Source organism: Oxyura jamaicensis, chromosome 21 (genome assembly GCF_011077185.1).
Source record: "Oxyura jamaicensis isolate SHBP4307 breed ruddy duck chromosome 21, BPBGC_Ojam_1.0, whole genome shotgun sequence".
Taxonomy (NCBI): Eukaryota; Metazoa; Chordata; class Aves; order Anseriformes; family Anatidae; genus Oxyura; species Oxyura jamaicensis.
The window spans coordinates 5,764,576-5,788,244 of NC_048913.1; the positions used below are offsets into that span (position 1 = coordinate 5,764,576).

General features: G+C 35.9%; 1 protein-coding gene across 4 annotated transcripts in view; it reads left to right on the forward strand.

Annotated features, from left to right (window-relative positions):
* Positions 1 to 23,669, forward strand: part of VPS13D (vacuolar protein sorting 13 homolog D) — a 100,243-nt gene that overhangs the window by 20,264 nt on the left and 56,310 nt on the right. Inside the window, exons 20-42 of one of the 4 annotated variants that reach the window (XM_035344388.1) lie at positions 297 to 448; positions 1,669 to 2,703; positions 3,650 to 3,740; positions 4,305 to 4,431; positions 5,345 to 5,525; positions 6,282 to 6,464; positions 9,253 to 9,475; positions 9,949 to 10,159; positions 10,295 to 10,466; positions 10,916 to 11,028; positions 11,591 to 11,800; positions 13,636 to 13,901; positions 14,055 to 14,188; positions 15,082 to 15,237; positions 15,604 to 15,826; positions 16,649 to 16,723; positions 17,410 to 17,616; positions 18,152 to 18,241; positions 19,147 to 19,287; positions 20,434 to 20,556; positions 21,200 to 21,274; positions 22,793 to 22,898; positions 23,245 to 23,397. In XM_035344388.1, coding sequence (XP_035200279.1) covers positions 297 to 448; positions 1,669 to 2,703; positions 3,650 to 3,740; positions 4,305 to 4,431; positions 5,345 to 5,525; positions 6,282 to 6,464; positions 9,253 to 9,475; positions 9,949 to 10,159; positions 10,295 to 10,466; positions 10,916 to 11,028; positions 11,591 to 11,800; positions 13,636 to 13,901; positions 14,055 to 14,188; positions 15,082 to 15,237; positions 15,604 to 15,826; positions 16,649 to 16,723; positions 17,410 to 17,616; positions 18,152 to 18,241; positions 19,147 to 19,287; positions 20,434 to 20,556; positions 21,200 to 21,274; positions 22,793 to 22,898; positions 23,245 to 23,397 — 4,447 coding nt within the window. The remainder of the gene's footprint in view (positions 1 to 296; positions 449 to 1,668; positions 2,704 to 3,649; positions 3,741 to 4,304; positions 4,432 to 5,344; positions 5,526 to 6,281; positions 6,465 to 9,252; positions 9,476 to 9,948; positions 10,160 to 10,294; positions 10,467 to 10,915; positions 11,029 to 11,590; positions 11,801 to 13,635; positions 13,902 to 14,054; positions 14,189 to 15,081; positions 15,238 to 15,603; positions 15,827 to 16,648; positions 16,724 to 17,409; positions 17,617 to 18,151; positions 18,242 to 19,146; positions 19,288 to 20,433; positions 20,557 to 21,199; positions 21,275 to 22,792; positions 22,899 to 23,244; positions 23,398 to 23,669) is intronic. The other 3 variants (XM_035344389.1, XM_035344390.1, XM_035344391.1) reach the window with 3 other exon arrangements.

A 23,669-nucleotide genomic window follows, 5' to 3' on the forward strand; every position in this document is an offset into this window, starting at 1 on the left:
ACTAAAAATGGGTGTTGACCGTAGGTCTACTTATGTATTCTCTCACCCTTCCCCCAGAAATGTCTTGCTCAATTTTAATTCCAGTGGACAAATTGTTTTATTTGTATCCATTTTTATTCTAATCAAGAACTGAGTAATGCCTTTCATGCAAAAATTTTGCAAACCAGAGCCAGATCTGCTTATTTTAGCATTGCTAATAAATTTTAGTTAATAGCTCCTATATGGGCTGTACAGCAGGGATAACATAGGATAACCAGTTCATGTATTATAGATTTCATTTCACTTTCTCTTAACAGCTTTCCACATTCTGAATAACACCACCATCCAGTTTAAATTGGAGAAGATACCTCTAGGGAGGGATTTGGATGTAACATTCCCACTGAGCAATGAAGACTTCGGAATATCAAGCATTATGAAGATTGAAGGAAAATTTGTGAACCCTCTTCAGGTGTAGTAACGTAGTAGTTCTATTAAAAATATGAATCTATTTCCCTCTATAGAAGATAGGTATTTTTCAGGCAAATACTTTCAGATTTAACATATTGGTAGTTTAGGAATTGGAGCCTTGCACATGTGGTTAGAAGCCACAGAAGTCCTATGGGCCAACAAGATGATCAAAGGGCTGGAGCACCTCTCCTATGAGAAGAGGATGAGAGAGTTGGTGGGACTGTTCCTCTTCAAGAAGAGGAGGCTCAGAAGGATCTTATAATGTCTATAAGTAACTGAAAGGGAGGGTGCAAAGACAACTGAGCCCAGTTCTTTTCAGTGGCCCACAGTGCCAGGACAAGAGGCAGCGGGCACAAGAGGTGCCATCTAAACACCAGGAAACATTTCTGTGCCATGCACAGAGAAGTTGGAGCACTGGCACAGGTTTCCCAGAGAAGTTGTGGAGTCTCCTTCCTTGGAGATCTTTAGAAGCTGCTTGGAGGTGGTTCTGAGCAACCTGCTGTAGGTGACCCTGTTTGAGTAGTGGGGTTGGACCTGAGGACCTCCAGAGGCCCCTTCCAATTTCAGCCGTTTTGTGGTTCTGTGAAGTCATAATAACAATGACCAAAATTTAATCCTGTTTTGGGGCATTTTGGAGATCTTTATAAATAAGTCTGGCTTTTAGTTACCCTGAACATGTATCGCAGAAGGAAAATCAAGCGTGTCACTGTCCACATTCCAGCATCAGATGTGTTTATTTGTGGTTCTGGTAGAAATTAAGAATTAAAATGCTATTATCCTTAAAAATACCTCTGCAAGGGCAGAGATTTTTAAACAGAGGAAACAAACTTTAAAACTAATGAGATAAACAATGGTGGCTAAGTGGAGTGTTTCTTACATACATTACTGTATAATATCAGCATGGTAATTTAAGGCTAGTTTGTATGGTGATTTAATTAACTCTATGGGTGCTTTTACTTAGGAACACATCCTTTTCTAGGATCCTATCCTGTATGTTTCTAGAGTGTGTAATCTTATAGAATTAAAACAGATGAATTGTTTTATTTCAGCTTTGCATTGTATCTTGTTCAGGATTATTTTTCATTATTTTTCAACTTAACATTTGTCTGGTTTGAAATACCACAGTTTTTCTGCTTTAGAGTTTTAAAATACATGTCATGATTCAGAGAGCTCATGTGGTAATTGTGGCTTGTTTTGTGTGGCTTTTTTTCTACATTGTAGGTCGTGTTAGCAAAACATGTGTATGAACAAGTCCTGCAAACTCTGGATAATTTAGTTTACAGTGAAGACTTGAACAAATTTCCAGCTGCTACTGTATCTTCAACTTGTCAGACTTCTCCTTCAGCATCAGTTCATAGTACAGGCACAGAATGCTCAAGTGAATGGAAGGATAATGGCTTATTCAGCCATTCTAGTTTTTCTTCTGTTCCGAACAAGTCATTGGCTGTCAGGGAAACAAAATCTTTTACTCAGATTCAAGCAAACTTCCACATCTCAGAGCTCCAGGTTCAGTTAAGTGGTGATCTTACACTTGGTGCACAAGGTCTTGTCAGCCTTAAATTTCAGGATTTTGATGTTGAGTTTGCTAAAGATCATCCTCAGACTTTGTCTGTTCAGATTGCCTTACGTTCTCTACTAATGGAAGATCTTCTGGAAAAAAAAACAGACTCTATGTATAAGAATCTCATGGTGTCCCGTGGAGCACCCAAACCATCCAGTTTAGCACACAAGGAGTATCTTTCACAGTCTTGTCCCTCAGTATCCAACGTAGAATATCCAGATATGCCACGTTCCCTACCGTCTCATATGGAGGAAGCGACTAATGTCTTTCAGCTATACCAAAGACCAGTTTGTGCCTCACGTAAGAAGCAGAAAGAAGATACTGATTCTGAGTATCCTCTGACTCCACCTCCTTCTCCAACAGCAGACAGATCCAAGTTGCCTTGTGGAAAAAGTCACTTTGATGATTCATTGGTTCACATCAATATATTTCTGGTGGATAGGAAACATCCTGAATTTTCTTCTCGCTATAACAAAATTAACCGTAGTATAGACGTTGATTTTAATTGTCTTGATGTCTTAATAACTTTGCAAACCTGGGTGGTGATACTGGATTTCTTTGGGATTGGATCCACTGCTGATAATCATGCAATGAAGCTACAGCCTGAAGATACTCAGCAGACAACTAAATCGGAAGTAAATACCTCATCAGTTTCTCAAGCCCAAGAGCCTGTAAACACTAAACTGGATCTGAAGGTATATTTGAGATGCAAAATAGCAATTGGATTGTCTGATAAGTTTCCATAAACCATAAGTTTTAATATGACATTTAAATCACATTAACATTTTATAGTGAAGAATGCACATGAAACAGCACATTTAGAATATGTATTTTTGCAGGGTTTTCTTTGTTTTTAAAAAGGGGGCAGGAGTTAAAGAAAAGCAAAAGGTTTGCAAGTTGATTGGCTCTGTTGCTCCGTCACCCTCCTTAGATGTGTGTATGTCTCTTCAAGGGAGGCTGAAGTAGAATGCTCCATGTTTATTATCCTTATGGAGCCCTCATGAGTAGAGTTTGACACTCTCACCTATCCCAAGTCAACTCTAGGCATAAGAATCTTGGAAAAGTGTAAATCTCATGGAAGGTGATTCTTATTTCCTTGGGATAACAAAGGGCATGGCCTAAATGTCTGTGATCTCTGAAATGGTGTGGTTGGTTCAATATTGAAGACCTGATGTACTGATTTGGAACTGTTCTAGGTGCTTAGGAGTTTACTTAAAAATATGCTTAGATACATATATATACATACTCATATAAATGTCTATGTGTATATACCTTTATATGCTTAGACTTTTTAAAATTAACTATACATATTTATACATGTGTATGTATATATGTATACGTGTGTATGTGTGTGTATATATAGAGTCTTTCTCCAGAGGTCCTGCAGTCTGAGTTACAAATGGCAAATCTTGAAAGAGGACGAAGGTAACAGTGCTAGAATGATCATTCTAAGATGTTTGGGAGACTTTAATGTGCAAACAAGTATGTAAAAAGACTGCTTTTATCCACTGTCTCCCAATCAAATTGTCCTTGTTTGCCAGTTACGAGCTATAATGCAATTGTTTTGAAAAAAACTAACAAGATGCTCCAGTTATGAAGTTATATTTTTTAATACCAACCTATTCCTTTTTGTTTGACCAGGTCCATTCTTTATCTTTAGTTCTGAATAAGACAACTAGCGAGCTTGCTAAAGCCAGTGTGTCAAAACTTGCAGCTCACTTGGAGGTAATTGGTGAGTAGATTGGTGGTCTGACATGATATGCTGTTTAAAATAAAAGGTGTGCATTGGAGTTGTGATTTGAAGTGCTTTTATATTTTTTGCTCATTGCTTTGGGCTTTTGTGTGTGTCTGTGTGTTTATTTCCTAGGGAAGACGCTGTTTTCTTGCCACTGCTGCTTCTTCCCCATCAGGGTATTTCAGTGTTGATTTCAAATTCTGCATTCCTTCCAGTTGCCAAACCCTTTATGGTTTTAGTCGAAACTGGCTAGGAATTTGGTATTTTATTTTCACAGAGCAGAATAAAAATATATATTAATGTTTTAGAGGAAAAAAGAATTCTGTCTAAGTTTTCACAGGTCAAAGTGCTGTGATCACATTGTGTGTAAATATTTGGGTTAATACAGTCTTTGTAACAGAATTGCTTTCAGCACGAGGTTTTATGTTTAATCAATGTCGTTTAATTACTTGTAATTAGTTTATTCCACTAATAAAAAAAATAATAATCATAATAAAAATTACTTTGGGGTTTTAGTAAGTCGTGTTTGAGGAGACTAACTGCCTGACTTTTGTTTTGCAGATGGAGATCTAGCCCTGCAAGGAAGTATTGGAAGTCTGTCCTTAAGTGATCTTACAACTCATGGAGAATTTTACAGAGAGCGTTTCACTACAAGTGGTGAAGAGGCACTCATTTTTCAAATCTATAAGTATGAATTTAAACCACTTGTTTCTGAGTATTAACAATACTATAACCCCACACTCCAAAGCAAGCAAGCAAACAACAACAACAACAAAAAAAACCAAACCTTTTCAGGTTTGCTTGATTCTGTGCATGATTCTGCTTTGGAAACTTGGAGTGTAAGCAGGACTTAGAACATTTCCAGTCATAAACACATGAAACAGTCTTAACTTTTCTCTGCTGAACGTAAAATGGCTTATCAGGGAGAAAAAATACATTTTTTCTTCTAAAGCTGTTCTTGAATGTATTTAGATGATAGTTTTTCCTATATAAAATAGTAGTTTTTTCTAGAAGTTGGAAGAAGTTTTCAGTTGATGATAGATATTCCATTGCTTCTTAATTAATTTTGAAATTAAAGGTTTTCTTGAAGTTAGGCTTTTTGTAAAGCAATAGTTCTCGTCCTGTGGTATTTCATGGTTATCCACTCCCTCCTCCACCCACCAGAATTATTCAGATTAGAAGTTAACAGTGTAACATTATGCGGTTCATTTCAAATATAACAGCACACTGATTTAGAGTTGAATTTATTGTTTTTATTATCATGAAAGATCTGCATACTATCATGCAGTAGACTACTTATTTTAAGTCACTGTTGTGATGTATAGAATAACCAAAGGTATATCTATTAGATATTGAGGTTGGAGCAACATTTCAGATTTCTGTTTGCCTATTTAAAATTCAGCAGAGCTTAAACGAATGTAATTTAAAAGTAATTAATATAAAATACAAATAGTTTCACATTTGTAGTTGAAATTGTTTCAGTTATATACTATCAGTTAAATCCTGTGTGTTATTATTTTGAATGTTAATACTGAATAGCTCTATTTGTAAAACGTAGGTTAAGATAGACAGCTAAATTTTATTTTTGACCTCTCTCACAGATACGGACGGCCAGACCCCTTGCTGCAGAGGGAGTGTGATATTCGTGTCACTCTGCGAATGGCATCTGTTCAGTATGTGCATACCCAGCGCTTCCAGGCAGAGGTGGTATCTTTCATCCAACATTTTACTCAGCTTCAGGATGTTCTGGGGCGGCAAAGAGCAGCAGTTGAAGGACAAACAGTATGTTGTTTTTTTTTGTTCTACCTGCCCTGTTCTTTCCTATCGTACTTACAAAAGTTGAAATGTAGCTTAGAATTTGTCTTACTGCATCAACTCTGTGAGTTAGGAGTGTAGGAGGAAGTTCTTCACTCAGAGGGTGATACACAAAGATAATATTTGTATATGTTAAAGTGCATCACTTAGGAAGTTTGGAGATGATTTGGAAACATCTGTCCTAAAAGATTTTTTTTTCCTATTTGTAAATATTTTCTTAAGTAATCGTTTAAGTAGTAGTATCTGTCATGCCTCTGTTCAATGGGGACAGTGCACTTCACTCTTGATTTCTGTACCCGTTGCAAAGGCTTTTGCTGTTTACATCAGTCCTTTCTGAACTACCCTTTGTTCTCTGCTGAAAACAGGAGTTTAAGAGTTCCTTCTTAAAATTTTTACATAAAATATGACAAAATTTTGTCTTAATTTTTTAAATTGAAGAGTAGTGTTCCTGAATTCAGTGCTAATCACCTACTGCCTGTAAACTAGGTTTTTATTTTTATTGTTTCTAAATGTATTTTTAAGAGTGTGAAAATATCAGAAAGCCCTAACAAGAATCTCTTTCCCATGAAATATAAAATTCATTAAAAATATTCTGTAAATGTTCTCAGAGAAACACTTCATAAAAATATGGGGGGGGGGGAGAGGAAGCAAAATAGGCAATATGCTTGCAAGTTATTCTGACATCGTGAACTAAGTTTTCAAGCAAATATTTGCTCTTTCTAGGTAAGAGATAAAGCGCAGCGAGCTTCTCGAGTTCTTCTTGATATTGAGGCTGGTGCTCCCGTGCTGCTTATACCTGAAAGCTCAAAGTCTAATAGTCTTATTGTAGCTAATCTTGGAAAACTGAAAGTCAAGAACAGATTTCTGTTTGCGGGTATGCCAGGTACTTTCTCATTGAAGAACAAGGTAAGAACATTACTTCTCAATGTTTCTTCTTGTATTTTTTTGTAGTGCTTGTGCATTTTATTTCTTTATCAAACGGATAAATGAATCTTACACTTTGTATGCAAATTTTGAACTACCAGTAGTGAAACCAGTGTTCTAGATATTCTTCTAGATCTGTCCGGCTGATAATTGTATGTAGCTGTTACATTCTGTGCTTGCCTACACCTGTGCTTGCTTTCTGAGACTTTCAGGTCAGAGGGGAGACTGTTTTCTGGAAATTACTGGAACTGGACCTGTTAGAAAGCTCACTCCAGCTGGCTGTAGAATAAAGGGCTTTCAGCTCTTTACTAGCTTTTTGCTAAATTTTCAACAAGAGTAGGAGAGAACGGAGGTCTTTCTCAGCTGAAGCTTGCTGAAAAATGTTGGAGAAGAGAATCATTCTTTTTTATTTTTTTCTTTCTGCTTTTAGGAAGAGCTTCTTTACTGAAAGGGTTGTGAGGCATTGGAACAGGCTGCCCAGGGAGGTGGTGGAGTCACCATCCCTGGAAGTCTTCAAAAGACGTTTAGATGTAGAGCTTAGGGATATGGTTTAGTGGGGACTGTTAGTGTTAGGTTAGAGGTTGGACTCGATGATCTTGAGGTCTCTTCCAACCTAGAAATTCTGTGATTCTGTGATTCTTTTACTTAATGAAACTGAGTATGTGTGGTCGGTATCACTATGTAAAACCTAATGAAAGGCTTCCAGTGAAGTTCTGAACCTACGGCTCTAAGTACAGGACAGGGAATAGTCAGTGTTGTTATTGTGAGATACAGCCACAAAATCTGGGGTAAGGAAAATCCTTCTTGGAAGGGTTTCTATACCTAATCTATACAACAGAATGGGTGTTTGTTCTAGGAATCACCTATTCCCTTAAAGTGGGGGGGAAGAATTTAGGTGTACTGCAGTCATCACTACAGGAATTTCGTCTGTTACCTCCATCTGATTAACACCTAACAACGACTTTATTGTAAGGCAGTATTGGATTGTAGTATCGAGTTTTCTATTTAAAGATTTGTAAATGGTACGTTCCCAAATTAATGTTGTAAGAGTAAAGAAAGGATGCGTGTATAGTAGTTTTCTTTCAATTTAAAGGGACTGTATTCCATAATACTTTAGATAACTTGTTGTTTTGAAATGGGATAGAGTGGATGTGTTTTGGTGGTGTTTTTTTTGTTGTTGTTGTTGTTTCATTTGGTTGGTTTTCTTGTTTAGTTTTCATTTTTTTTCTCTGCCCTATGTTTATTTTTGAGGATCTGATTTTACAAGGCAATGCATACAAGGATCCAGTTTTATTTGAGGTATTTCACATCTTTATAGTAGTGTTGAGGTGCTCCTCAATCATTAAAAAAAAAGGATTTTTTCTTGTGGAATTTAGCATTTAAAAAGTTCCTATCTACATTAATATATAAAGAACTTGCTAAATTCCATAAGATTTAGAGTTAAATTTATTGCTGTGTGCTTTTTTATGCATGTCTGAGGAGCTACTAATTTGGATTTACATAAATTCATAGATTTACAGGTGATGTGATGGTTTTTCTTTGCATGTTCTTTTCAGTCTTATCTTTACAGGGCAATGTTAAATGCTGATATTTTCAAATTGTTAATCTTAAAATCTTTAATCATGGCTGCAATTAATTTTTCCAAAGAATAATAATTTTAAACCAAGTAAGGCAAGTAAGATTAAAAATTAAAAAGGGAAAGGAAGGTTTATGGGTAACGATTGTGTTATGACATCAGTAAGTTGGCTACAAAAAGAAGATGAGAAATGATCGTAACTGCAGTCATGGGTAAAGTCAGTAATCCCAGAGTAAGGAACCAAGTGGATCACTAATGACAGACAATTGTATCTGCTGGGGCACATGAATTTGAACAAAACTGAAACATGAGATTCATAACATTTGAATCAGGACAGACTAAATGAACCCTGAAATTGGCAGTGGGGTTTAAGGGCCGTGTGTAGACCTATCCCACTGGACACATTTATGAGAGGATAAATTCCTAATGCTGATGCAACTTGTTTGTTCATTGTATAGTGAGCTATACCCTTTGCAGGTTTTTGGTGCTAGACAGTATTGTGAAGGTGGAAACTCATAAGAATTCCCCTGGATATGTGGTGGTGGGGAAGTGTAAAATGTTATGCACCAATATAAATGAGCTTTTCTGTTTTCGCATGTGGGGGTTTTGAGAATGAGAGTAGGAAACTTTGACATCTGCAAACTCAGCTACTGCAGAAAAATTCTGGGACACATTTTGGTATTAAGATGGAACTTTATAGTGCACAAAACGATAACATTATGTATAGAAGTGTTTATTCACTTATTCTAATAAATTGCTGACATGATAGTGCAGAAATCACTGCATATGTTGAACTCATTTGAAGATGTTCTGAAAAACAGCTTTTAAATATTTGGCAGTCTTTATTTTATAGATGTGCTTGTTACCTTGACAGCCATAGCCCGCTATTTTACGTTAATTTTGTTCACATGGAGGTTTTTTTGGTTGTGCAAGAACAACTGCTTTTGAATTAAGTTGTCATTGTTTCACAGCTTTCTTTGAAAATGTTTCTGAGGTAAAATTTTTGTTATAGGCAACATTATAATCTGTTAAGGTGATAGGAAAAAATTTCAACATCTTTCTAGAGTGGTAAAAAAAAAATACTGGGATTCAGATAAAGTACTCAGTTTTTTGACAAGGACTCGCTGTAGTTTGAACCTTGGTATAGTGTGTTAGATGAAAATCTATTGTTAATTATAAAATTGCTTTCATTAGCAGGATTCATTTCAATTTTCATCTCCTTTGGGAACACCAAAACACAGCATGAAGAAAACAGCAAGTGCAGATGAATCGAAAGTAGTGACAGAAGGGTTGTTCATGAAAAAGTCATCAGGAGCAAATGTTTCTAGGCTGAAGAGTGAGCCTATGCTGAGCGCACTGAGTAAGCAACAAGGGCAACAATCAAAATTACCTGTTGTACCAAACCCTGACAGCCCAGGTATGTTTTAAATGGTAAAAATGCAATTTAATTCTTGTTTTCCTGCATAAAATAATGCAGCACAGTTTCACACATATCTTTTGTGACACAGGAAAATGTAAGGCTGTAGGTCTAAAGACTGTAGATTCTAAAAACAGTAACTTCTTAGTTTAAGTGTTGCTTTTTGCAGCTTAAAGGATTACAGAACTTTAGTTCAGTTTCTGGAAGAACAGTGCTGCGATTTGGGTATGTTTTAAGATGTGTATTACAGACTCAAGGAGTATTGTGAACTCTAATGAAGAGTTTACATTTATCAGTGAACGAGCCTGGTATCAGATAGTTACCGAAATTGATGTGTGTGAATAAAAATCATAAAAACAATCAGAATAACTTCCAGGAGAAGCTAAATTTCTTTTTTTAGGTAAGTTGCATTAGTTTTGCAGATATTTTTTTTTGTTTTCTTGTTTAATGTGTTATCTCCTGTGCACTTGCAGAGGATCACATCTGCCTCTTAGACTGCATTGTGGTTGATCTGCAGGACATGGACATATTTGCTGCGGAGAGATACCCGAGAGAGTATTCTAAGGCCGTGGAAGATATAAGTGCAGACTTGAGCTTTCCATCATACTTTGTGAGGCAGACAGGAGGAAGCCTTTTAAAAGAACCTTTCAGACTGAAGCTACAAGTAGAGAGAAACTTAGACAAGTGAGTTGATCTAAGCAGGATCTTTTTATTCTGTCTGCCTGAAAGCAATGCTTTACATGCCTTCTAATGTATCTTAAAGTATTCTCTGCTGTGTTACTGCACCTTGAAAACCTGGCTTTCTTTCCTTTGGTGTAGAGAGCTAAGTCATGCGGTTGCAGACATATTGATACACGGCAATCTCTCATCAGTCCATTGTTCTCTGGATTTGCCTAAGTACAAACTGATACGTGGATTGCTGGAGAACAACCTTGGGGAGCCTATAGAAGAGTTCATGCGACCTTATGATTTGCAGGATCCAAGAATTCATGTAAGAGGAACCTGTATATAAACCCACGTATGGATTTATGAAGTTGAAATTCTGTCTTGAAATTTTATGTTTTCTGATAAGGCATAATATCTGCTATTTTGTTGTAGTTTGAGATGGACTGGTAGATTAAAAAAAATGTTTAGAGGAGTAGTGAAGAACTTTCTTATCTGTAGATATTGCTGGGAGTTTAGGTTTTTCTTTGTAATACCTTTGTCCTTTCAACAGTTGCTTGCACTTATTTCTGAGATTCTAATCTTTAGAAGAGACATGTAAGAAACAGCCACCATGTTGTGAAATGTAACTTTTGTTCCCCAGCAATGGTTAATGAAATGCGTTGAAGGAGAAAGACACTCTAACCACCTGCATTTGTCCTAAATAACAAAATTTAATCCAGGAATGAAACTTAAACAGATGTTCTTAAAAAGAATGTTGATGTTTACTACTTTCAGACAGTTTTGAGTGGAGAAGTGTATACTTCTATGTCTTTCCTCATCGACATGGTTAATGTGAGCCTGGAACTGATGGATCCAAAAGGAAAAGATGGATGCAGCTCTTTAGCCAGGTGTGAATTTTCTTTTGTTACTTAATACATTATCTGAAACACTATGCTCATCTGAGACATTGTAAGATGGGAATTAATGTAATACACGAATTTATGATTTCATAATGTAGTGAAATAGTATTTCTTAATTTTAGTCCAAATTGAGAGTTTCAGCTGTTGTGAAGGATGAAAGGGAATGACGCTGTTCAAAAAGTACTCTTTCTTTCTAGCTGTCATTGAAATCACAGTTCAGAAATAAGTTGACTTGACTAACACAGTCAAGCTCATGCTGTTTCAGAAGCAACACAGAAACAGCATACTTGACTAGCTATTCTGTTTCAGAAGCATGTCTCTACCATTCTCTTTTTTTTTAATCCAGAAGGTTCTGTATCAGAAGTAAACAGTACACACAGTACAGATCCAATTTGCATCTCTGTGGCATTAATTGTGATTATAGCTGTTTCAGAAAATACCTAAAAAAGATATTAGCAATATACTATGCATACCTCTAAACCAAGTGACTTCTGGAAATAAACGAGCTGCAAGATCCTTAATTGTATTGTTTTGCTTTTTATTCTGCTAGGTTTGATTTTAAGAAATCTAAGTTACTTTTTGAAAGCTCTTCAAATAGAACAAAGTCTGTAAACTTAGTTTCCCATTCCATGATGGCATTTGACACACGTTATGCTGGACAGAAGTCTACTGCAGGCACACCCAATGTGTTCAATTGCATCTTTCAGTCATCAAAGAATACTAGTAGTCCGGGAGCTATCCAGATTGAATTGCATTACAGGTTGGTAGTTCTGAGATTTATTTATTTTTAGTAAATTGTTTGTTGTTTTTTGTTTGTTTGTTTGTTTAAATCAGTACTGCTTATAGCTACTTGCTAAGTCTGGCCTATCGCTTGTATGCTTGCATACATTCATATTACAGAATTATGAATACATGTTGCATAATTTTTCCAGTAGGTGTCACACGTCTCTTTCCAAGAATATCCCAGTAAGTGCAGCAATTACACTTCATTCAAAAAACACTCTCTGCTTGCTTTATTGTATTCTATCCCACATTGTTTTTCCTCATCTAAATATCCTGGGATGCTTAAAAGTTTCAGAAAGTGGATAACTCTTTGGTTCTAATTACTATTGAAAAATTGAAGGTAAAATACGATGTCAACATTTAACTTTATTGGCACAGTGTTGCATTGAGGGATGTTAACTAACAAAAATGAGGATGAAGGAGGGTGACTACAAGTGTTGTATTCACTTTTGATCTGGCTCCCTGACCGAATTCAGCTTTCCAACACTTTTATTCATATGATACCTCCTTGAAGCAGTTGCAGCAGCAACATAGGAAAAAAAAAAAAAAAAATCTACTTTAGTCCAATGGAAGATGCTGAAGACATTTGTTCTGAAGTTCTAGGCAATTGAGAGAAATCTGTTGTACAGGTTTGGAGAATGCATGATGGTTTTAAGTACTTGATGTTTTTCTAAATGCAAACATATCCTTTAAGATTTTGACTTGAATAAAACTAAACTCCTATGGGAATTATGAAAACAAAGGAACAATAACAGCTGAAATGTTCTGGATCTTCCTATGATCATTGATCTAGTATCTGCTTAGTTTGGAGGTTAGTTTGCTCAGCATAGCCTAATCTGGTTTATGAGCAGTTGTTTCATGGAATTTTCCTCCCAAGTGTTACGCTTTTAAATTATAGCCACATAAGCATGTGTTAGATTTTTATTGGTGAGAGCATCCTTGGCACTAGATGTAAGCTTTTGCAGAGCTCCATGATAGCGTTATACTGGTTCGTGTCTTTTGGAAATATCCTGGAGAGCCAGGGAGAGTTAAAGGATTTTAATGTTGGAAGCAGCACAGGCAGGCTGCTTCTTACAAAGGAATTACAGTTCTTTGGAGATTTTATATTCCAGAATGGGTTGGATATAAAATTGTTTCATGGAGTTTAAGCTCTTAGATTATTTTCCAGTTAGCATGACCAAATATAATTGGTATTCCAGATCATGAAGTCAAACAGTTTTAGCCTTCTTAACCAGATACTGAGAATGTGATGCTAAAAGTTCAGGAAGGCTAGCGTTTCTTCTGAATGACAAAGAAACTTCCTGTGCTACAAAATGCTGTCAGGGTGTGAGAGGAAACACATTGCATGTCTGATCTTTCAAAGGGGCATGGAGCCAGATCTAAATTTCATGCACAGTTTGTTAGCTTAGATACTGAACAGATGTAAAGTAGTAATAGTCTCAGTTTAAAAAACCTGAGTTATTGCAAATTAATATCAATAACACAAACATATAAAAGGAGCTTTTATAAGCTAATTGCTTGTTACATAGTTTTTAAATTTACCTTTTGTATCATTACAACTTAGTAGCTGTCAAAGTTTCGTACAATTTAAGATATGTTGGGTTTCTGTGTGTACAACAACTTGATGAATTTCAGTCTGCTTAAAAATAGATATTTTTGAAGGCCAGACATTCTGTAAATTACATGTACCTCCATAAAGCTCCATAGAGTACTAATACTGTCTGGCAAGTAAGAACTCTATTCTCAACATAATTTTAAATATAACCAAAATGTAAAATTCTAAAGTATGCTTCTTTGTCTGTTTTTTAATAGGTCTACTAAGGATTCCTCAAGTTTTACAGTTGTACTGAACAATCTTCGTGTATTCCTAATATTTGACTGGTTGTTACTTGTTCACGACTTTTTATATACTCCTGGAGATACCAAAAAGAGGGAAAATCTCATTTCTTCCCGGCAACGCACTTACAGCAGTGAAACAACTGTAGTTCCAAAAACAGTGAAAAGTGGAGTAGTTACAAAACGTTCATCACTGCATGTGTCTGCAGAAAAACAACTGGAAGTTAAGGTCAATGTGACAGGTAAATGTTTTTTTTTCTGTTTAAAAGCCATGTGATAGGTACAAACAGGACCTTTAAAAGGCAGAAAATAGAGAATCCTGCTAGAAATGCTTAAAGTACCTTAATGGTATTTCAACTTCTGTTGTTTATTATTTAACATTCTGTTTTGTTCAGGAACGGAATTTGTGGTTGTTGAAGACATGTCTTGTTTTGATACCAATGCAATTATTTTGAAGGGAACTACTGTTCTCACTTACAAGCCCAAGTTGTTAGATCGTCCTTTCTCTGGAAGTTTGTTTGGCATTGAGGTAAGTAGAAATAACCTTGCTTTTGTAAAATATCTAAAATTAGAGGAAATTGTGAAGATGCTTGAAATACATATTCTACAGAAGTAGTCTGCAGATCATTTTTAGTGTGTTAATTCCCATCAGCTGCTGTTATTCTACAGCAGTTTTAAAAATGAATTTGTATTTTTTTGCGCTAAGACACTGAAACACTTGGCTATAATCTCAAAATATTGCTAGCTAATAATCCAGTTTACAACCATAAACCCTCAAATTAATTTGGAACATAACTGGATAGGCAGAAGTCAACGCATTCAGTAAAGGCCTGCAGATTGTACTCATAATTGATCTGAGGTGAACAAGTCAGTATCATGCCATTGGAATATATGTGAGTAGGGATCTTTTTTGAATGCCAGTCCTGGGTGAACAGACCTGAAGAAGGTCTGTTGGAACAGATGGGAGAACAATTGGGAGAACAACTGGGAGGAGAGCAACAAGAACACTGAGAGATGAGCAGTGCGTAATTCATCAGGTTTAAAATAATTTGTTCCATCTAGAAAAAGAAGGCCGTGCAGAGGTGTGATAAATTTTAAATGGTTGTTGCAGGCCAAAGAACAAGGCACTTTCCATATCTGTGATGGGAGAGGTAATGGAATTATCCCAGCAATAATGGAAATATTTGGTTGGGTATCAGAATCTTTTTCCTGAATTTAGAGCATAGTGGGGCACTGGAAGAAATTGTCTGGAAAGATTTTGGAATATCTTCTGCCTTAAAGTTTACAAAGGAATTGTATGTAGAGAACAATTTGGTTATAGTTCATATTGTTTTGTGGTTGAGAGTCAGTCTTTGATTTCAAGGCCCCTGCCAGGCTTATGCTCTCATATTCTAATTCTTTTACATTATTTTTAATTCATAGGTTTTTTCATGCCGTTTAGGAAACGAACAAGAGACTGCACTGTCAATTATTGATCCAGTACAAATTCAGGTGGAACTTGTTGGGAATCCTTCCTACCCAAGTGGTTCAGGACTTTTGGATGCTTTCAACAGTGAGGATTTTCCTCCTATTCTGGAGGTAATATTAAAGGACTGAATAAGACTGTAGAGAATACGAGATTGTGATCGTAGACTGATTTTTCGTGCCCAAGAATCCAATGAATAATTTCAACTGTAGAAGACGTGTTTTTCCCATTATACAAAAGCAAAACATTTACTGTAGCACTCCCCACTGTACTGACCCACTATTTATGCTCTTGATAATTAGTAGGTAGTAATAGAAGTTTAATAATTTTATTACTGGAGCTTTAAAACAGTATTTTCAACATATTTTAATATTACATTTTATCTTCCTTTCAGAGAAGATTTGTTATTATCCAAAGTATACAAGAAAAATGTATAGAAAGGGGTAACAGTCACAGTCTTTTTTTTTTTTTCCATTTAGATTCAGTTGCAAGCACTGGATATCAGACTGTCCTACAATGATGTTCAACTGTTCTTGGCAATCGCTAAATCAATTCCTCAACAGACTAGTGCAGCTGTACCTGACTCAACTATATCGACTGCTGAAAGTACAACTAACACTAGTTCATCACTGGTGCATGAAACTTCTTGCTTCACAAATGAAAACAGAGAGATACCCAAACGTGTTTTGGATCCTGTTCTTGGTACGTTCTTAACCACCTGAGTGACGTTGTTTCTTTTCTAGGGAAGGTTTCAGCAGTGTAAAGCTAGACTATGTGCTTAACACAAAAGATGTTATCTTCATCGTGAAAAAGCCTTCATTTCATCAATTTGAAGTGTCTGAAGATAGCATTATATTGATGATACTATCAAAAATAGTAGCATGTTGTGTTTTTTTCTGCTTGTAGTATGACAGATTGTTTTATAGAAAATTTTAGTAAGTGGTAATGAACTGGAAACCATAACCCAACTAATAATAATCATAACCCAACTATCTCTTCATGTCCAGCAACATATTGTTGTGTTTCGGTGACACTGCTTTTTTGCAAATTAAACGTTGTGTGTGGTTGCTGCCCAGCAATGAATAAATACACACCAGTGAAAAAGGCTTCCTTCCCTGCTATTGTGTGCTTGAGTCACATGTTTTGTTCAAAATAAATGATGAGTTGTTTTTGTTCAAAATAAATGATGAATTGTGTTCCAGGTGAAGGATTTGGTTTACAAAAAAAAAAATTATCTTATTCCCAATTGAAATAGTCCCAATTGAAATCTATGGGAGTACATTATCTTTCTGCAGAAAGTTAAAAATAGTTTATAGTAGATGCACACATATGCACAGAGTTTTTAGGGAGCTGCTTTTTTAGTAAAAGCAGCACTGAATCTTACGCTTTTTCTACAGCTGCAATCTTAAATGAAATACAGAAAGAAAAACCTTTTTTCATACAGGTATATTTAATTTCAGAAATTAAAACAAGTTAAGTAGATAACTGACGTGGATTTGTATTTAGCTAACTGTTTAATTGCAGAGGTACAGCTGGCTCGCCTTCAGGAATTGGGATTCAGTATGGAGGACTGTCGTAAAGCTCTTCTGATTTGCCAAGGTAACCTCAAATATTCTTAACTGGCCTTTCAGATTGTTCACGTTATCTAACTTCCAGGTTGTAAGGTAGCTGATGGACAGACAGTATTTCCTTCTCTTTTTTACTTTGGCCTGTAATTACCAATTACATTACCAATCATTACCAATGATTGACCTCTTCTTAATCATTCTCATTTTTCTGTTGCCTAAAACCCATCCTCCAAAGATTCTTCTTTGCTTTTGAAACATCAAGTGTGGGCCATTTGGGTGGGTGGGTGGTGGTGGTGGTGGTTGTTTTTAATGGTATCCATTTTACTGTTATCCATCACTTTATCTTCAGAGCAAGTAGTCTCCCCCTGTTGAATCGTGTATTTTACCTATTTCTACATGCAATATGTAGCAATAACATTACTAGATTCATTTTCCTTAGCATCTGAAGTTTCCCACCTTATTTATAGGCACTGGTAGCATATATTACAGGCTTATATTACGTTTCAACTTGGTTTGCAAATGTCAAACATTTCTTATTCTTAGAGAACACTTACATTTATAGTCTTGCCATATATATGTTATTAAATATAACACATTGAAGATACTGTTAATATTTTGCTACCCTTTCTAAGGGAAAGGGAATTAATTTGTTTCCATATGTTTTTTACATCATCAACTACATTCTCAATGAAATGTACTTGTTTGGTTTCGTCTAAGGTGATTTGAAAAAAGCAGCAAGTTGGTTATTTAAGAATGCTGAACCTTTGCAGTCACTTTCCCTGACTTCCTCTGGTCGAGATAGCCGGGGGATTGTGCCTTTTCAGTTCATCTCTGGAGTGGAACTAAAAGCAGAAAGTATATGTATTTGCTTTATCGATGACTGCATGGACTGTGATGTTCCTCTTGCTGAGTTAACGTTTTCACGTGAGTATCTGTTTTGCTAAGTGAGTTGCATAAAATTACTGTCAGTTGCTGCACAGATTTCTTAGGACTGGTGAAATTTTAATTGAAAGCATTTTGGCGGTGGCGGTTGTGTGGCTGTTTTTTGTTGGTGGTGGTTTTATAAGAGAAGAAATATACTTGTTTCTATTAATGCCTATCACAAGCAACCTGTTATGCTTAAGAAACCATAGTGGTGTTACTGTTTATTTGCATAGTAATAATGCTCAGAAGTTAGTGCTAAAAATCCAGGTTCTGCTTAAAATAATCACTGAAGAAAATCATATGGATATGCTGTCACTACACTTTTTTTTAAGTACTTTCTTTGATTAAACAGATTTCTGCTTCAATAGAAATAGTTTGCTTCTCGAGTGAAAAGAAAACAATTTGAAGTATTTTGGTATGCTTTTTGTACCATTTCAATTTAAAAGACACATCTTCCCATTGCTTCTTAATGCTTCATTGTTTGAGAAACTAGATTACGCTTGTTTTGCATAACATTCATTTATTTTTTTGGCAGGTTTGAATTTTCTCCAACACTTGAGAGCCAACCCTGAAGGCTATGCTCATTTTACCCTCTCTGGAGACTATTATAACCGTGAGCTTTCAGGTATAAAATACTGAGGGTTTCTTTATTTAGGTTTGGGAATACAATCTTGTGTACTACAGGAGCATGAAATTCACCCAGCATGAGATTGCATGTAAGATAAGGTGAAAGACTGTGTGTGTGTGTGTTTGTTTATACATGTGGTCCTGGACAAGATATCCTAATTTGATATCTGATGGAAGGGTGTAGAAAGTAGAGAGGTTGCTGTTAGAAAAATTAGACTGAAGTTTGCTTGTAATTATCATGTTCCTGGATAACTTTTTTATGTAGTTACGTAACTACCTGTCTCTGTATTTACTTACCTTTTTTAATGCTTAATTGCTTTGAAGCATTCAGTTTATTATCGATTTTAGGATGGAATAGGACATGAGAGAAATGATTAGGATGAAGACGATGAATTACCTATCGTAATTTATGTTCTAGTTACAAAAAAAGCAAGTTATGCCTCTATACAAGTCAGCCATTGACGAAACTAACCTAGTTGTCTTTTTTCTCTGAGTTGAAAAATGAAGTTTTCTGTTACAAAGTTGATGTCCTAAAAAACTTTGTCCTGTTACAAATTTGATGTCCTGACCTCAGGAATTCTGTCAATATCAAGGTGTTTTTTATATTTGAAAACATGTATGATTCTTAACAGCTATTTCACAGCCATTTAATACTTTTCTCAGAATTAAGGTATTTCTGCAAGTCTCCACATAGTGTATACTCTGGTTCAAAAGGAGGAGCTGGAGCAGCTTTGTATTAGTTAGCAAATTAAATCTGTAGGCTTACATGTTCATCTAGAACAGAGATAGAAAGTAAGGGAGCTCGTTATTGAAGCTGTGTTATTAAACCCTTAGGTATGTAAACAGCATTCCAATGTGGCCTTCAAACGTGTAATACATGTGTCATTTTCTGTTTGGTCTCAGGCTGGGAACCATTTATTGAGCCATGGCCATGCTCAGTTTCCTGGCAACAGCATGCTTCAAGCCGCCTCCACCCTTCCCGACTGAAGCTGGAAATTAAGGCTAAACACCGTTTGGATATAAACATTACCTCTGTTTTCATAGGTATCTAGGAATATTCCCTGAGAGCATCGCTATATAGTCTTAATTTGCACTTTCCTAAAATGATAGGTATTTCTAAATGAATCTTTCTGGTGTCCCATAGATAGAGAGAAGGAGACTTGGCACAAGTCCCTAGGTACTTCAGATTGTGTTGTACACAGGTGTACGTTTAGGCAGCCTGCATTTTATCAGATACTGTGAAAGTGTAAAGACATGAACTACATATTTTAGAAGTTAGTAGGAATTCTTTCTTTGGTCATATGAATTCTATCAAATTCATATGTTACTTGAAATTTATCTTTAATCAGAAACAGGCTTTCATCTAAAGCTTTCCATACTTTACACTACTTAAAAATACTTTGGTAAGCTCATCAATTTTCAATACATTGACAGACATAGTGGGGAGCTGCTTATTTCAATTCTGTGTTCTCTGAAAACTGGAGTTGTCAGTTCCCACCTCAGGAAATCAAAATATTTTGTTCATCATTAACTCCATGGAAGTGTTGTGAGGCTCTGATTGTGTACATTACCCAGAAATATTATTGTTTATTCTGCATACAAATCTGTGTAGTTTGATGGTCATAATTAAAAATGTAAAAGGCTGAGCAGGCAGATGAAACAAAAGAGCCTTCCTTGTTCCTTGAATACTCATTTGTTTCTCCAGTAAAGTCTGTGGGGTTGTCAGAAAAAGGGAGGAAAAGTCGCCAATTAGTGATTCCTAAGAATTCCCATGGTGCTTTTTACTACTAGTTATAACAGTAGGCTAATTTATGATTAATAGTGTGCCAGAGCACTCTGTTGGTGTCTGCATATTTATGCAGGAATAGGCATGTACATCTTAAAAAGAAAAGGGGGAAAAATAGACAGCTTCTGACACAAAAACATCTAAGCTTAATTGCCTCCTCAGAGGGACCTCTTATGTTGCCAGTGGAGTATCTTGAGACGATAGAATTCCACTGGAAGTTTGAAGAAGGGGGGGATGGGATAAAAATAAAAATGTTAGAAAAGCACATGGGAAAAGCAGTGAAATTCCTTTAATGTTGCTGTTAAAGTAGACCAACTTTAGCTTTATGAATTTAACATACTTTTCAGCTACTTTACTTAAGGCCACCTTGCAGTTATTTACTTTGTATGTTTATATTCCTCTAGAACAGTACACAAGTACCAAACAGTCATGGATGGAAGATTACTGTAAACAGGACAAAGAAGTAAATGCAATCAGTTCAGAAGACTGGATGGGCTCTTCGGAGGATTCACCATGTTTTGGGCAGAGTATGATACTCATTAATCACACTTTGTTTGAAACAGTCCTGACGTGCATGGTCATTTGTCTAATTTATTGCAAACATAAGTATTTGGTCTTCATAGTATAAAATGAGTTGTTAGAAGTATCTGGCAGAAAAGACGAACTGTATTTTCTGTTCAGCTGTGTTCCATTCTTTAATAACAAAACCTGCTAGTTCTGCTTCTCTTTTTAATGACACTTTCTCAGTTAATGCGTGACTATCCTGTTTTTTTTTTAAAAAAGTCTTCAGTGTGTGCAGTTCAGAGTTGTTTTTTTACATGATACAAGAAACTTTCACCATCCTTCCCAGCCAAACAGATGTTTGCTTCTAACATGATGGAAATATAAATGAGAATGCATGTCTAAGGATATCATAAAGATGAAGATAACGCAATTAACAGCTCTCTAAGGAAGAGCACATGATATGTGGAAGCCCTTTTCAAATTCTCTTCTCCCATTGTTCCTTCTGAAAGAAGTTTTAGAAACTCTAAGTCTAATGTAAGCAAATAGATAGACTCATACACTGAATGATGCCAACTGTGCCTGTCTTCCTGATGCATGATGGGGAAGAGATTACCTGCATTTGTGTGTTTTTTCTTACCTCCTAACTTTGTCTTTCCTGTCTGCCAGGCCTTCCTCTTGTCTACCTTAGAACTAGGAGTACAGCCAGTTTGACTAATCTAGAGCATCAAATCTATGCTAGAGGTACTGTATAGCACAGAGAGATTAAAAGCTTTTTTCCTTGGAAAACTCTTGTACAGTAAATACTGTGTTGTATGAGTAACTCGCCAGTAGACTGGCCTCTATATTTTAAAAGGAAAATGAAAAAACAGAACAGTTACCTGTTTTTAAGCTATTTAACTTAGCGTTTCATCCTGTGTACCACTTTACAGTCTTCTCAGGGCCCTTCAGGAAAGGGAACTGTGTATGGGAAGACTGCCTTCTGGGGAAGGTTATATGGATTATTGACTACTCAATGTCCATATTTTAGTGAGACAGAATGATGAGATTAAAACCAGCTTAATACAATCACAGTATTTAATTCTAAATATATCTAACAGTCTGTTTATTATACATTTGCTTGAATGAGCATGTGTGCTTAGGTACTTAAAACTTTAGGATGGCTTCAGTAGGAACCTCATCCATTTTCAGTGAGCCTTAGGAAGCAGAACGTTCCTCATAAATGACCTTTTAATTTGTTTGTTTTATATTTGACACTATAGCTTCAGGGAAAGCCATTCACTTTAAAGACCTTTTTTTTTTTAATTATTATTTTTATTATTATTATTACTATATTTTAAAATCTGTGGCATTGAGGAAGACAAAACAGCATATTTGGTAAATAAGTTCACATTGTACAAAAGTGTATAAACGGGAGAGAAAGCTTTATATTAATCTGTGGCAAAATTTAGTTAAATCTTGGTTAGATGCATGCTGCCTTGGGAAGAGTTGGTCTCACAGTATGGCATGCTTGAACTTGGTATCAGCCCTCCTTTGGAGTGAATGCAGATAACCTCTGTGAATCGTTTAATTTCTGTCTTTGACCAGCTGATTTAATGTGTCTGCCTTCTTTCAATTTCTCACATACAGAAAGATGTATGCATTTAGGGAGCAGCCATTTATCTTAATTTCTAAGTAGTTACGGGGATTTGGCAGGTTCTGTTGATTTTTTCTTTTCTTTTTCTTTTAACTCCAAACACAGTAAGTATTTTCACAGACATGACATACTACAGTATGAAAGATGTACTTGTTAGTGATGCATACTTGAAATATGCTAATCTTATTACTTAAGTATTACTTAAGTATTAGTGAATATGGGTTTAATATTTCATGAGTGTTCGGATGCCTGTGAAAAGCTACTTATTATGATGGGGGGTGCATTAGCTGAGTTGTCTGCATGTTAGTTATCAGAGGTACTTTTATAAAGCTTGATATGAAGAAACAAAAGAACAAGTAGATTAAGCTCAATTCCTGTTATGTTTTTTATTGTTTTTTTATATAATTGTATGACTAAGGAAAACAATTAATGTAGGGGAAGATTTTCTGTACTGTTTCTATAGTAGCTAATACAATTTTAAATGGTTTTAATAATCTGTTTCTTAGATTTCTTTTCCGGAGTTCACGTAGATTGTGGTTCTCCGGCCATTGTGTCTCGTCCTGTATCAGCATCTGATGAATATTTCTCTTGTAAATGTTCAGACAAATTTGTATTCTGTTTTACAGCTGAGATGAAGACCCCAAAACGTAGACAGCCATTTGTCCCGTTTGCTCTAAGAAATCATACTGGATGCACTCTGTGGTTTGCTACCCTAACTACAACACCTACCCGGTAAGAAGCTGTTGTGGGGTTGCTTCGATAATACTTGTCTGGCTTCTCTGGTATATGAGCCAAACACTATTGTCTTCAATTGTCTTGTTTTCTTGCAGAGAATCGTAGACAACTCCCAGTCTAAGTTAAGACCCTTTTCTTTAACAGTGAAGTGGTATTACTATTAATTTTATTTTTTTTTTTTTTTTTTGAGAGAGACCTGAGAACATGAAAACCAGTCAGGTCTACATTCATTATGTGCACATGCTTACTGCAGGAATTTTGTGGGCTGAGGCAGACTAAAAATGACTTGTTACTTGAAGTAGTAATTTTGTCAGTTTGTAAGTTGGTACGATTCTCTTTACAGGGCTGCATTGTCTCACAGTGGGAGTCCAGGTGTTGTTCCTGAGGAAAATGGGACGTTACTGGATGATGCCCATAATGTCAGTGAGTGGCAAGAAGTTATCACGGGGGAAGAAATTCCATTTGAATTTGAAGCCAGAGGGAAACTCAGACACAGGTGAAGGAACCAGGCTTTGAGATGCATTTTGACACACTCATATATGGATCTCATGGGATCATAGTTGTGAGGACACTAGCAGATTAAAAACATATTATTTAGTCATTTACCTTGCAGTTTTTTGGTTTTAAATATTTAAAACTCACATAGTGTGAAACCATCAATGGTTTAGCGAGCAGCTTATATTGTGATAGGTGGAAGCTGTTTATAGATATGAGCTGAGGTTAGATCGTTAAAAGATTTTAGAAAGACTTAGGGCCTTCAGTTGTGAA